This window comes from Paramisgurnus dabryanus, chromosome 14, assembly GCF_030506205.2.
Source record: "Paramisgurnus dabryanus chromosome 14, PD_genome_1.1, whole genome shotgun sequence".
Classification (NCBI taxonomy): Eukaryota; Metazoa; Chordata; class Actinopteri; order Cypriniformes; family Cobitidae; genus Paramisgurnus; species Paramisgurnus dabryanus.
Window position 1 is genome coordinate 5687137 of NC_133350.1, and position 16247 is coordinate 5703383.

The 16247-nt window shown below is 37.3% G+C and overlaps 1 protein-coding gene across 6 annotated transcripts in view; it reads right to left on the reverse strand.

Annotated features, from left to right (window-relative positions):
* Positions 1-16247, reverse strand: part of arhgef10la (Rho guanine nucleotide exchange factor (GEF) 10-like a) — a 172205-nt gene that overhangs the window by 131871 nt on the left and 24087 nt on the right. For 3 of the 6 annotated variants that reach the window (XM_073811800.1, XM_065241157.1, XM_073811801.1), the window contains 7 exons: positions 15594-15757; positions 12407-12487; positions 12166-12293; positions 7749-7832; positions 1812-1920; positions 891-994; positions 545-622 (listed from right to left, as the gene is read on the reverse strand). In XM_073811800.1, the coding sequence (XP_073667901.1) occupies positions 545-622; positions 891-994; positions 1812-1920; positions 7749-7832; positions 12166-12293; positions 12407-12487; positions 15594-15757 (748 nt within the window). The remainder of the gene's footprint in view (positions 1-544; positions 623-890; positions 995-1811; positions 1921-7748; positions 7833-12165; positions 12294-12406; positions 12488-15593; positions 15758-16247) is intronic. The other 3 variants (XM_065241163.1, XM_073811799.1, XM_065241165.1) reach the window with 3 other exon arrangements.

The following is a 16247-nucleotide window of genomic DNA, read 5'->3' on the forward strand; positions in this document are numbered from 1 at the left end:
GAAAAAAATATTCATTCAATTTACTAATTGTAAGTGGTTGCAATCAATTTATTTAAGCTACATTTAAACAAAAGTTTTTTATTTTATTTTTCAATTTGTTTGTTTGTTTGTTTGTTTAAATGTAGCTTAAATAAATTTATTGCAACCACTTACCTTAAAAAATTGTGTAAATCGAATGAATATTTTTTTTTAGTAGAAAGCGTATGTGCACAGCTGTGCTTCTCGGATCCGTGTAAACGCAGATCTTTTTGAAAGCTTTGTTGCGTGTACGATATTTTTTTCCAAAATGCAAAGAAAAAACTTTTCCGTTTTTACTACACCGATGTTGTGTGAATGGAGCCTAAATTCACCTTGAGTATTTTATCTACACTTAAATTTTTTGCGACACCTCAAAACATTCTTTTGAAGTATCAAAGGGCTGAATTTTTGTTTGATCTCACTGCACTGAAAGAAGAGCAAGTTTTTTACCCCATCAAAAGCTGTTCAACCAATGTACCGTACACAGCTATTACTGGAGCCGACGCACTGGTCCGTAAACTCTTACCTGCAAGATCCGTTTCAGAGAGTCCAGGTAACTCCTTTCACTTTGCACAATGGAGCCTAAAATATGGCGGCGAACAATCTGTGAAAGAGAAGAAAGAGCTTGTCATTCACAGACAAAATACCAAAGAAAGGCTTTATGGGAAGAATAACATAGCTGTGTGCATTTGAAAAGAAAAGCGGCTTTTGGTCGCGTTCCATACATCTATATAATCTAGAATGGAACCCCATTACCAAAATGCTGTTTCCTCAAATGTGTATTTTGGCATTGGCTGTGTGCACACGCAGTTTAAATGCATTTTAAATACAGCCCTTCTCATTTTCATTCCAATAAATAGATACGCACGCACCTGCTGGCTGCTAAGTCCATCTGGCATTGGTCCCAGCTGTGCAGGTGGGTGTTTTGCCTCTGAAACCATCACATCCAAATACCCTGTATCCTCCTCAGTGTCATCTGTCATCACAGCACACAAAACACAAGTTCAAATGTTTTATTTATCCTTACAAAGCAAAACAAAATATTCGCTTATTATCCTATTACAATTCAAAAGAGATCACAAACAAAAAGTACATTTCAACAGTATAGTACAGGCTGTACTGAGCTACATCCAAACAAGCTTTCACAATGAATTTTACACCTTTCAGAAATCCAAAGCCTCAAAAGCTTCACACACACTTTTGCAAGCTCTCAAAATAATGACAGAAATGATAACAGGGCGTCTAAGTATAAGGTTTAGCTCTTATACAGAGAGTGCAGAAGCATTCGAAACATAGAATTGGTAAACATTTAGAGCACAGTTTCAATAGGCATCTTGTCAGTTTCCATTTCCAAAAGCTAACCTTGTCCCATTGTGCAGAAAGGCATTTATTATGGAGACCGATCCACAACAATTTTACCCTTAATTTTCCTGTATACCTTCAGTATGAAAGAACCAGTTGGATTTATCATAAATTGTTGGCTGACGTCATCTAATTCACTTTTTTTCTCTTCCTTCCAGCGACCTGTTCTCAAAATGTAAGCACTGGGAGGCATTCGACTCCATCTGCTTTTTTCTCTCTTGTCTAAATTTACAGCATGCATCCAACTGCCATCCATTAGGAAGTCCGGCATAACTCAATGAGTCACCCCATTCCTCCGTAAAAGCATTTTGAAACGTATAATTGCCTTTTACCTGAACAAGGCTTTTTCTATCAAAGAAGAAAAATACGGTGGGGCGGATGCTCAAAATATGAGACATTTTGAAATAAAATTTGAGACACTTTTTGATTACCAGAGTGGTCCTTTCGATGTAAGAACGAGACTCTTCTCATCACAGCGATTCTGGTCTTCTCCAGGCCATCTTTCGTTCCACTACGTGCTGCCCGCATCAGCTGATGAACCTGCACATAAACCACAGGAGATATTGGGCAACGCAGCTGAAATCCCTACATCAACAGGGAGTTTGGCAGAAAAAGGTGACCCATCTGAGGCATCCATACTCAAATCTGCCTGTTGGTTCAATGCACATCTATAAACTCTCTTAAAATCAGATTTGATTTCATTTGCACCAACATACTTTAGTACAGTTTTCTTAGTCGGTTTGGAGCATTTCTCAGATCAGAAATGAAAGTACACTTTGTTCAACCTCCACATCATCAAGTCAGTTGTTCACAACATATAAGCAAATTCTCATTGTTTGGGACAAATGCAAATGCTTTGACACGATTATGCAGTTGATTATGTACAATTGTCTGCATTTTTAGTTGCTTATGTAATTTTCATCAAAATACATTATACTGCTTTCTGTTGAATAGTCTTACACAGGGGTGTCCAATCCTGCTTCTGGAGGGTCTGTGTCTCCGGAAAGTTTTGATAGTTTTCTAATCAAACACACCTGATCCAGCTAATCAAAGTTTTATTAGGCAGTCTAGAAACTTTCAGGGAGGTGTGTTGAGGGAAGTTTCAGCTAAACTGTGCAGGACGCCGGCCTTCATGGACACCCCTGGTCTTACGCCTCAAAACATTTAGAAATTAGTTCATCGCATAAGTCATGGCATTCAGAATGGTTGACCTTTTGTCATAATTTGTTTTTCCAATTTTTGTAGACTTTTGTAAATGTGATAAATTGCTGAAGGGGGATGAATGTGTGAAGTGTTAGGTGACTGTATAAGACATTCTGTTAATATTTGCTAAATTGCGAGCATAGATATCTGTTGTGATGTGGATGAGACTCTGCCTAACAGCGTTGGACATCAGGATCAGGAGAAAATTGTGAGGTTTTTTAACATATACAGTGAACCTTTCTAGTTTTGTTGTGATAATCCAAATGTCATAATGTAATTTCCTGTCCATAATATTTTGTATATTTTGAAGTGGACTGCTGATGCATATGAGTTGGGGTCTTCGCCGTTATAGACTTAAAGGGATAGTTCGGCCAAAAAAGATATTAAAACCATGATTTACTCACCCCAAAGCCGTCCAAGATGCATATGTTCATCCTTTTTTAGACAAACACATTTTCAGTTATTTTAGAAAATGTTTTAGATCTTTCAGTTAATCAACTATCTTAGTCGCGTCCGCATTCAAGATGAGAGCTTTACGGAGCTTACGGAGGTTACTCTGCTGCTGCTCTGTGCCACTGCCCTCCGAATTTGTCATACGTCACTAAGAAAAGTGCGTACACTATGCTGATACTCTCTACAGAATACAGAGGAGTCTAAGATGGCGACCCTACCGGAAGATAGTTATTTTCATTATAAAGTTTTAAATATGGAGCCGTTTGGATTTATTTTATGAAGGATGGATGCACAATATTTTGGACTTGAAGGACGGGGACCCCATAACTTCACATTTAATTAACTGAAAGACCTAAAACATTTTCTAAAATATCTGAAAATGTGTTTGTCTGAAAAAAGATGGACATAAGCATCTCAGACAGCTTGGGGGTGAGTAAATCATGGGTTTAATATCATTTTTGGCCGAACTATCCCTTTAATAGGCTTTATGCCCAGCTGCACTACTTCCTTAACTTCAGCCAGCTCCTTGTTTCCTGTCTGCCATTATTGGACAAACTGATTAATCCAGGTGTGTCTGATTATTGTTGTTGCGACTACTGAGGTCAGGCACACCTGGATTAATCAGTTTGTTTGCGACTACTGAGGTCAGGCACACCTGGATCAATCAGTTTGTCCAATAATGGCAGACAGGAAACAAGGAGCTGGCTGAAGTTCACGAAGTAGTGCAGCTGGGCAGAAAGCCTATTAGTAAATAAAGTTGGATGGTTGATGTTCGTGAATTTAGGGACCATCTCTAAAGTGATAATGTACACATTTCTATCTTTAATAGTATTTAATTGTTTATTTAAATAAATAACAAAAATCAAAAAAACAAAAGTGTGCATTATAGCTGAAAACCATATGAACACATTGGTTTTGTTACTGTTTGCTGACTATAAGCCATTCCATTTAAATGCTTTTAAAAGTAGAAATGTGTATATTACGGAGTAACTTTAAAAACGGCCCCTAAATTCACCACTATCAAATTGTCATTTATTGACAAATCCCTGATCCAAGTAAAATCTTATTTGTTCATCCATGTTAATTAAGAAAAATATGCTTTTGCTGTCAACAAACAAAACAACATGTTCTATCGAGTACACCTAAGCTTTAATCACATAACAAAAATACAACTTTTGTTATGTCGAGATCACACGAAAATAACTTTTGTTATCTCAAGATGATGAGAATTTAAGTCGTGATCACGAGAAAACAAGCATGCAAAAATAAATATAACAATTACAGAACAACCTCTCCCGGCTTCTGTCATTTTGTATTTATACTGTAAAACATGATTTATTCAATACCACAATAACTTTTTGACTGAAAAAGTCAAAATGTAAATGTGAATTTTTGTCGAATCTCTGGCAATGCTAACTTTCACAGGCTACACGAATGAGTGAGTAACTTCATACTGTTCAAATTGAAAAGGTGCAGCCATGTTTATCATTATTATCAAAATTGTAGCCATAAAGTTCACATCAAATAATAATAACACCTGTAATTGTGTATTTTTGTCATATTGACAACATGGCTAAACATTTTGACTGACTGAACAATGACACAATGACTTCCATTTTGATGGCACTGACATGTTCACTGACATAAAAATGTGCTTTTGAGAGACGTTCACATCGCAGCCAGTGAACCGCATCATAGCTCATTACTATAAAGTTGACCTGATTTCAACTATCCTCGTCAAAGTGGCCGGAAATCATTCATTTTCATTGAGAGCCGGTGGCAAGCTCCTGCGAGCACCGGCGTGGCAGGTCTTGGACAGTGCGACTGTACGTTTACAGCCCTGCCAACGACGCTATAGAAAAAGATTTAGTGGTCGCAATAACAATTGAATGCATTGAATCCTCTCAAGCGAAAGACTTCTATTGGTTTCCACCTATGATGAACTGAGTCATAGCTCATTACCATAAAGTTGACCTGATTTTAACTCTCCTCGACACTCACACCAACCAAGACGTGCCATGCCGGTGCTTGCTGGAGCTCGCCAGAGGCTCTTATTGAAAATAAATGACTTCCGGCCACTTTGATGATTATATCTGAAATCAGGTCAATTTTATGATAAAGTTGCCATGAAACGGAAGTAGCGATTGTCTTATTTTCCCTGTGGTGATGTATTTCCGAGTGAAACGGCTTCTGAAATGAATTAAAGGTAGGGCTGGGCTTGAATTCGTCGATCGAGAATTCATTAGATCATTTGAGGTTGGGTCATGTTGCTAATTGCTAATCTGTGCAATCTTTTCCTGGACCCCACCTACCTGCCATAGCATATGAGGGGAAGTAAAGCGAGAACATAGGAGGAGGGAGGAGATTTGCATAATTTTTGATTAAAGATTATGAGGGCAATGAATTAATGATTTTTTTTAAATAATGAAGCTCACAGATACTTCATTTGTAAAAAAAATACCACAATATAACCAAACAAATTACAGTATTTAATTTTAATTTAATTTCGACATTATTAAGACGCATTTCAGCAGCAACCAAGCGGAAGGCGAAAACCAATAAAAGTCCTCTGCTTGAGAGAATTTCAGAGAATGCATTCAATCACAAAGTGTCCATTAATCTGTTTATAGCATTGCCGTAAGGGCAGTCAATACGTTTTTTTAAGGCTTTCATTGGCGGCAGTGTGAACGTATAGGATTTTGAGTAGTTACACACTTTTGCAGGAAATCCATGATGATGTGCACTTTACCTTGCAAATTTATAAAATGATTTGAGAAATGCTCCAAAGCAACTGAGAAAAACTGTAACAGTCATTCTGTGGTAGAGATGAGTGCAATTCAAGTCAATTCAATAGCTAAGGCTTAGTGAGCACTTCACATAAAATGGTCAAGTCTTCAAGACTTTAAATAAAATTAATGTGACCTTTACATAACAAAAAGGAAAATTGTTTCAAACTGTTAGGATTATTATGATTGAACCATGGGACATAAAAAAGTCTTTCAGAAAGTAAAAGGAAGTATAGAGAAAAAGTTATAAACACTTTGTGCAGCAAAATATGCGACAATGCTCATCTAAAAGATCTCACTTTAACTTGACACACAGTCTTAAAAGTGGGATGCTCATGTTGTAAGAAGTTGATAAAATGAATGCAATATCACATCATCTGTTAATAGTCCCCTACCCTGCTGAAAGACCAAGCACATTTTGTATTTGCATGCTCATCAAAACCAGATTTTTACTAAATATTACATAATTTATAAAAACAACATACACACAAACTGCATACATGTAGAACAAATAAAAATTTGTATGTTTTATATAATTTTATATATTTGTTTAGCATTGAAAATTCAAGTTGATGTGCCAGCTTCACCAGCTAAATTTTGCATGACTAAGCTGATCCACCATCTAAATCAACAACAGACCAGCGTAAAACACTCTAAACCAGCACGGAAATCATGCTGGTCTAACCTGGTCTTTCCAGCAGGGTAAAGTAAGAAAGAAAAGTGAGTAGACTGGTTAGCCTGAGTGTAACCCAGAGCCCAGTTGACTTTGAATCGCCCCAATCGTATCTCTGAACTAGAAAACCCTCTGAAACCCATATGGGTGATTCTCGCGAAATTAGACTTATGAGGTGTCATAAAACATTTTGATAAAAAAAGTAAATGCACAGTAAGTGTATCAAAATAAGAAGCATACAGTCACAAACATCTCTTCATGTACTATTTTGCACATGATTTCAAATTACATCATACATTTTTTTTTCACATTTAAGGAGGAAATTTTCATTACTGCAATGTGTCCATGACTGGATTTGGGTTCTTTGACATTGAAATATTTATAATTAAAAAATCTAAAAAATAAAAAGCTTCAGTGCATGTTATACTATAAACATTTACAGTAAAGAAACATGTGGTATTTGGTGATCATTGGTAAATGTAGACACAATAATAAGAAATTCCAAGACCAATTTTCTCATCCTCCGCAACAATTTTCCATCGTTGTTTAAGCCCTCAAGGAACTAACATTTCAAAAAAAAAAAAAAAATAGTTGGAAGGGACATAATTGACTGTGACACTCAAGATGGCTACCAGGTAAGCATTTCTTATTTTTCTCTCCAGATAAAAGTTGAAATTTTGTTTGTCATAGTACCTAGACAACTTTTTAGTTCTCATTCCCGAAACATGATTTTGTAAATGCATATATTTAATGTAATATCATGTTGCAGTAATAATAATTTTTGATAATGATAATCTAAAAAAAATTAAATAATTCTATAGGAAATATTTTTTTAAATCCTCTAAAAATACTGGTTATAGTAAGTTCAGACCTTAAAGGCACACAAGGCAAGTCTGAGTATTATTTCTCTACTAGCTCCCCCTAGTGTCTGGGAGTAAATGCTTTCTACATCTGAGACTTTACAAGACTGAAGGACACCGGGTCGGATACAGCGAACTTGCAAGTGGGGTATTCTTCCTACAGACGGTAGGGGCGGGCGAGAGAGTCTTCATTCGTCATGTAATGAGTCATTTAACCATATACCGACTTACGAAGATGATTTATTAACATAAAAATGCTGCCTTGTGTCCCTTTAATCTTATATGTGCAAAAAAAATAAGCTTCAAGGGCTTTTAAAAATTCTGATGCTGGACACCTTCTAAATCTGGATTTCGTGAGAATCACCCATATTTCCTCAATGTGTATGAGTATACCTGATGTCTGCCCCCCAGTCTCATGGCTAGCTCCTTTTTGGTCCTGGTGTAACGTTCTCTCAGTCGCCGCACATCAGGAGAGAACTAGGAATATCGTCACGGCAACAACATAGGCGATGGGCAATAACATGGTAATGTGATGGAGGAGAGGGAGGAATGGAGGAGTAAGCATGAGGAGAATAAAAGGATGAGTGCATGGTAAATTCAGCAGGCATTTTAAGGGCATATGCAAGGCACTGGGGGGGTTATAATTCAAAGCATGGGGTGGACAGACGGTGTGTCTCGCTCACTAGTTCCTCATGTCATGAATTAACTGTGAACACAAACTTGAACACTAGCAAGAGAAATAACACCCTGCAATGCTGATTTTTTCATATACAGCTACAGGGTTAAAATGACATTAGTTTATAGAGTACCATTTAGAAACTCTAAAAAATGTTTTAATCTGAAGGTCTATGTTTAAATGTTTTAAATTACTGTACAGTACAAATGTGCCAACATATAAAAAAAATTCATCATAAAACTTTAAATAAATTAAACAAAACAATTAAATAAAAATATTTTTTGAATAAAATGGGTACGGAAAGTATTCAGACCCCTTTAAATTTTTCACTCTTTGTTTCATTGCAGCCATTTGCTATGAAATATGAAACCCCACATAGATTTAGCCAAAAAACACATGAAACTCTATGCTGGCTTTTTATATGTCTTGCACTGAGGAGAGGCTTCCATCGGGCCACTCCCACAAAAGTGCCGACTGGTGGAGGGCTGCAGTGATAGTTGACTTTCTGGAACTTTCTCTCATCTCCCTACTGCATCTCTGGATCTCATCTTTACCTCTCTCACTAATGCTTTTCTCCCACGAATGCTCAATTTGACTGGACTGCCAGGTCTAGAAAGAGTTCTGGCCTTCCTAAACATCTTCCATTTAAGGATTATGGAGGCCACTGTGCTCTTAGGAACCTTGAGTGCTGCAGAAATTCTTTTCTAACCTTGGCCAGATCCGGGTCTTGCCACAATTCTGTGTCTGAGCTCCTTGGGCAGTTCCTTCATGATTCTTATTTGCTCTGACATGCACTGTGAGCTGTAAGGTCTTAAATAGACAGGTGTGTACCTTTCCTTATCAAGTCCAATTAGTTTATTTAAACACTCCGATGAAGGAGTAGAACCATATCAAGGAGGATCAGAAGAAATGGACAGCATGTGAGTTAAATATGAGTGTTACGGCAAAGGGTCTGAATACTTATGACCATGTGATATTTCAGTTTTTCTTTTTTAATAAATTTGCTAATATTTCTACATGTCTGTTTTTTCTGTCAAGATGGGGTGCTGCGTGTACATTAATGAGAAATAAAATGAACTTTTTAGATTTTAGCAAATGGCTGCAATGAAAAAAAGAGTGAAACATTTAAAGGTGTCTGAATACTTTCCGTACCCACTGTAGATGAAAAGCATGCCTACCAATTCTCACTGGTTTATAGAGGTTAATTGGGGTCATTTTCAGGAAGGGAATGAACTGGAACAATTAGACAATGGGACAGCTTCAGAAATGGAAGACTTTTGGCAATAACTACTGAACTAGGGAGCTGGCAATGTCACACCCAGAGAAATACAAGATTCTGACAGCCTCTGTACCATAACAATTGCACGCACTTACATCTTTTTAGTTGAATCAACTCAGATTTTCAAGTCATTTTAATTTACTGTTATTTATCTTGACAAGAGAAGAACTGTTATAACTTATACAATAAAATGTAGTTGAAAGAAGACAACTTGATGTTATAAGTTGTAGAAACTCATCTCTTGGCAAGATAAATAACGGTAGAGGAGAGCAGAGGCAAAAGTACCAAAAACATAGTTTTAAAAGATAATGTTTTAGACCGAGATATTTTTACTGTGGTCAATAATTTTAAACAAATGTAAAACAACTTAGACAGTATAATTTCACTTTGAACATAAGTTGCTAATTGTTAGCTGGGACGAAAGCAACACACAGGTGGGTCAAAAGTAACACAAAATAACAAGACAGATCTTTGTGTTACACATTTTCTTAGGAAATATACATGACCTTGTTAATATGTAACTGCAAACATATTTTGTCATTTATCTTTGCAAAAAATAATGAAATTACATTTTCATTTAAATTTCAGTTTCATGTTTTCAGTTCAAAATGTTTTCTTCTTCTTCTTCCTTTATTTCTTAATGCCATTCCAGCATCTATGGCTATATTCATGGCGAGAACAAGTTAAACCATACACAAGTTTTATTCAGACAAGTTGATCCATACACAGGTTGGGGGAGGGATCATTTGGTATCTCCAATTTGCCTATCTTGCTTGTTTTTGGCCTGTGGGAGTAAACCAGAGTACCTGGAGTAAACCCACAGGGAGAACATGCAGAAACTCCATACAGAAGGGCCACCTGCCCTAGCCGGGGCTCGAACCAGGGATAGTCTTGCTGTGAGGCAACAGTGCTACCCATCAAATGTTTAAAAAGCAACGCAACAGTACAAACTTAAATTGTTGAAAATTATTTTTCCTTTTGTTCATTTTAAAATGTTCATTTTTACAACAGTATAAAAATTAAATTAAATCAAATTAGAATAATATACTTTTTCAACATAATGCAATAGTTTTAGCAGCGGGACAAAAGTACAGGTGTTACTTTCTTCCTGACAGGAACTCCTGACATTTAAACCTGATTTACTTTTATTTTGAAGTAGTGATGTGCGAGTCAATGTATAAACAACCCGCACCCGATCGATGTTTTCAACTTACTCGCCCGCAACTCAGACCGCAAAAAACTGTACCTGACCCACTTCATAGCCCGCATTTTTCAAAAGTAGTAATTGTTTAAAATAGTTAATTGGCATCTTTATTTCAAACGACCCCACTGACAGTGACCCAAATATCATAAAAAATATTTTTGCATGACTCTTAACCGCGGGGATAACCGCGAGTGACCGCAGACACCCGCTCATTTTGGATCAACCCCCGCATCACTGCTGAGAAGGCAAACTTCAGGATGTGTAACTTCACTAAATAACCTGTAGATTGATCAGTATTGTAACACGTGAAACGAGAAACACAAGGCATTATAAGAAAAAAATTACCGCTTTTTGTGTCATGGTTGAAAACAGCTGGACCTACCGTACATGTGCAAAACAGTGACGAAATAACATGATATTTGTCAGCTCGGTCAAGGGCTAAACATGCTGTCATAGTTTGGAATACAAATGTAATCAAGATTTGGAGAAAACTGCGTTGTTACTTTTGTCCAGAGTTACTTTCTCCCCAGTTCTCCTTTAAGTTCACATGACTTGTAAATCTGAGTTAATTCAACAAAAAAATTTAAAGCAGCAAATAATTTTTTACAGTGTGCTAACCTCACCTTCATTTTTAAACCCACAGACTGTGTCTAAAACCTGATAATGCTACCTTTGTAGGCATTATACAAAGGTAGGAAGGCATCAAGGCACATCTAAATCCATTGTTTGCACAGCATCTTTATTCTTCCAACCAAGGCGGCAAATCTCACCTACAGGATTAAAAATGCCATCTCACAGGGCAGGGAAGCGCCACAGCTACTACTAAAAAAACAGGCATTGCAGTCATTAAATATTTGCTTAGCTATCTCAAAAGCTCCCTTGAATTTGTCATGGTGTTTTGCAAGCCTGTCTGAAGGCAGTTTCCTTAAAGGCCTTCATTTTGAAACGCTGTCCTTTATGTCAGCAAAACAGCTGCTTTTGGTTTCGGACACATCCGCAAACTCAATTACTTCATACTGTTGCAAAGTCGATTACTGCTCGTCTGTCTATTACTTTCTCTTTGTTTTGTCTTGTTTCTTTTTTAACACGCTTTAGAAAGACAAACATTAATTTCCAATTATAGCTCCACTAAAATAGCTGCGGGAAGGACTGGTTGAACTGAGCACCAATCACTTTGCCATTAGACTTAGCAATTTAATTCTTGCTTATCGGAAACGTCTGGCTGTTGGAATCTTACGGAGCCTAATTCAGCAGAGGTAAAGGTGAGTCTGGCCATGGGAAATTGGTTTCTGGGGGACTGCAGCCTGGGCAAAGTGTTTTCTATACCAGTGTGACCTCATGAACGTGTAAGGGCAGATAACGCATTGCACACTGAATTCAAATTGGCAGCAATATAGAGCAGTGGAAAAAGTGTGTCAGTTTTCTAAAGGATTGTCATGCGCTATCAAACACTGCCCTCTTGTGCTCGGTTTGAAACATCAAAGAAAATTCAGCATCTCACATAAATCACCCAATCATCAGCCTGCAACCTTGGAGGGTTTATGTCTTTTTAAAGACCTTGTGGTTTATCATTATGAGAAATGTATCAATGTGTCTGAACATAAATCAGATGTTTGCCATTAAGAAATTGTAGTTGGTCTTTAACACACACCTTACTGCGGGTAGTGGCCCTCTCAGAGTCAGACTGCTCATCATAGCTTTCAAATTCACTGGAGCTCCAGCCATTATTGGGCCCGTGCTGACCTTCCTCCTGCTGAACGTCCTCATAGATCAAGTCAACTGACACACAAAGCAAACAGGTCGGTATATGATAACGTGCAAGTACGAAACTGCATGATGCACTCAAAACGGACACTATCTGGGACATAAACTCGTACAAGCGCATGGCTGACCTTCTGGAGATATATCTTCACAGGGGACATCATCATAGATCACCTCTGGACTAGCTGTCTGATGTTCCAACTCAATCTTGTCTTTAAAGCAAAATAAATATAAAAAAAACGATAGTGAAAAAATGTATATCAGAGGAACTAGCTGTGAGTATGGGTGTCTGCAGTTTGTTTGCTATTGTATAAAAAGTGGGTGCTGCCTATCAAGTTTTATGGACCTGCGGCACTCCCGTGAAGCAATACAGATAAATGTGACCGACTTCAAAAATGTGACTCTGCCTTTGAAAACCCAGCTAATGTCAATTTTTTTATTTACTGTTTATTAAATCATCCTACATAATGTAAAGAACCTTCTGTGGAAAATAACCTTGATATATTTAATATTAACCATTTATTATGGTTCATTAACCAATAAAGGCCATGTCAAAGATTGAAAACACTTTGATGATCCTAATCTCATAACTTAAAGGTGGAGTGCACGATATCTGAAAAACGCTTTTGAAAAGAGAGTCGGGCTGTGTACCAAAACACGCTTGTAGCCAATCAGCAGTAAGGTGCGTGTTTACTAAATGACATCGTTGCCTGGGTTACGTATGTTTGGGGCGGATCTATCATCATTGGGACGGATTTATGTTTGTTTAGGCGATTTCAAGCTGTTCTCAACATTAGGTGCTCGACTTCATGCGGTGCTGCGCAGACCGATTGGCGGCTGACTTGAAGCAATGCATGCCGGTTAGTAATTTTGTACGACTTGAGCTGGCGCTGAAGGCATGTGACTGCGACATATTGTTTTAAATTACCGCGAGAGCGTCTCGAGAGTAACCGGCTAGCTCAGCCAGTGCAGCCTCCCCAGAGCGGCTGCACATAGTTCTGATGATGACACAGCTCTTTGTGATTGGTCGCCTTACTGATGACAATGATCACGTGCGTTTCAAGTTTAATCCAACCTTCAGTTCCACTAATAAACATTATAAATTCATGTTTTTATAACCGTTAAAACACGTTAATATGCATAAATATGTTATATTGTGTTGTGTAATAAAATAAAAATACCAAACTCTATTGGTATTTTATTATTGAAGGCTTATTTCTTGTTATTTTCTTATATACAGTATAAGCAGCATTTAAAATATTCAATATAAAATATTTCTGGTTGCAACTTTTTATTAAAAGGTTTGGTTTTATCAAATTCACCATCTAATTCACTTCATTCGCGATTTTAAAAAAAAGGAAACACGGCGCACACGTCACTACGGCAAGCAGTAGGTGTCCGGCTTGACGACTCTGTCTTCAGGTCCTCCCTCGACTGCAAGCGGAAAACCTCGTCGATCGGTCTGCGCAGCGCCGCATGAGCTCAAAGACACCTATTGGCTTTCAGAGATCATAGACCCTGCCTTTAACCTCCTAAGACATTTTTTTGTTGTTTTGCACCATAATACGTAATTCTGTGTAACTGGAACATGTTGTACACAAACATAGGCAAATAAACTGCTTCATGTTCTAAGAAAAATATTTGGTTGTTATATTTATTGATTCTTCATAACCCCAAAATAGCTGGCAGAAATCTAAAAAAGACAAACCAAATCCCAAGTCTTAGGAGGTTAAATATGAGACTTAGCCTTGATTGTGCAGGATGGGTCACAAATTTTTTTCACTTTTATGTATTTTGTTACAAATTTGGCAGTTAGTCACATGTAGTTCCAATTTTTTTTTTAAACATGAATATATACCTTATATTTTAATAATAAAAACAAATCAAAAAACCCGGAAAAACAAAAGGAACGCAATCAAACGACAAACCTCAGTGCAAATTAAAACTAAGAGACAAACATGTTTACATTTTGCAAGCTTTATGCTATTAAAAAGCAGCTCCTCTGTGATTAACTCGGCTTTACCCTAAAATCTCAGACTGTTGTGTTTTCACATTGATTTTTTTTTTTTTAAATGACTTCAAAATTATAATCTGTGTGTTGGAAATAGCCTAAGTAAGGCTAAACAGGCCTTCAAATGCAGGAACGAAAGGAAGTGACTATATCTGACAATCCGTCAACATGTCCGAAAACCAACCGCAATTGCTTTTCCTATCAGATGGAGGATCAGTGTGGTGCAGCCACTATCTTCTCACACCACAAATCTGAGAGACTTGGTTTGTTCTCATGAGAAGTTGTTTATCTGACAGGTGATGGCTAGGTCATAAATGCATCATTTTTTGTGTTAAAGGCGAAGTGCACAATGTTTGAAAGCCATTAAAATCACCTAACAAACACCCAATAGAATCTGGACCTTCTTTTGATAGACTCGCCCCACACATACGCAACCCCGGCAAGGATGTTGGTTAGTAGACACGCCCCTTATTGCTGATTGGCTACTAGTGTGTTTTGGTAGTCGGCCCGACTCCCTTTTCCAAAGCGTTTTTCAAACATTGTGCATGCTGCCTTTAAATGGCACTGACTAATTTATCAATAAATCTTAAAAAGAGCAAACTCCAACAACCTAAAAGCAATAAAGCTCTTATTATCCCATTGATGTCTCACTGATTCCAATAGCAAATCATTTTTCTCCTGTAACTACTGCACACAGCTGCAAGACCGTGTTCATAACATCTTTAATTTATTCCAATACTTCCCTGACAGACATTTTCAAAGTTTCATTATTTGATTTAAGATTAAGAGGATTAAACCTCATTGATTTCAATCTTACACCGTTCATATTAAAGATATCAAGGTTACATTCTCACAGAATGTCCTTTACATTATGTAGGATGATTTAACCAACCACAAAAATGACTTTAGATAGGTTTTATAGGAAGGGTCATATATTGTTAAAACCTTAACACAGTCTATCATTTAGAAACAACACAGCAAGCAAGACAAGCAAGCATAAAAAAGTGGCATACAGCACATCTGATGTATTTTAATACATATTCTTTCAGGGGTGGTTTCCAGGGCAGGGTTTAAATTAATCCAGGACTAGGCCTTAGTTATATTAGGACACACAAGGTGTTTTACACACATACCTTACAAAAACAATACGGGTGTGCATCTTGAGACAAACAAATCAATGGCACCGCTATATGTTTAGAACCGATATAATGAAGACAGCTCATACATGCAATTTAGTCTCTGGGAAACCGCCCCTTAGTGTTACTAAAAAAAACATAAATACAATACATTAACGTTTTGCCTCTTACCTTTATCATGTTGGACTGGGCTGGGTATATTTTCCTCAACTTCTGCACTAGGTTTAAAAGTGCACGTCTGCCTCTCTGTCTTTACCCGAATGCATGCCTGGTCTTCCTCTTTTATGCTCTCTGATGCATCCAAGTTTGTGGCAGCTTGATCTATAGACGATTCCCTAAATGCAGAGCCATATTATTGCTGACTTCTCAAGGGTATAAATGTATTCAGATCAGCATTCTTTAGACTTAGAGATGTGGGTGGGAGGAGTTTAGATGCCATTAGCCCCACATACTGAGTATAACAAAAACTACTTGTGTTTGACTATGAGTGGTACAGTGTTTCATGCAGAACTTATTAGAATAAAAATGAAATGGAAATCTGGTCAAATATTACTGTGAGAGAACAGTGGTTTTTTTTATGTTTCAATGAATGTACATTCAACACAGCAGGAGTTGATTTATGTGAATTTGATTAATAATCGTTCTGGGAAGCATGCATTTAACATGATCTCTACACATGTGATACAGTATATTTTTAATTCTTGCACATGAATCAGTTGAGCTTCTGATTGCTAAAGAAAGAGTGAATGCAGGACAGACAGCTGTGAGGTCTGTGCAATTCATTCTGACTACAGTACAGATACCTGGTTAAGGTGGGGGGACTGC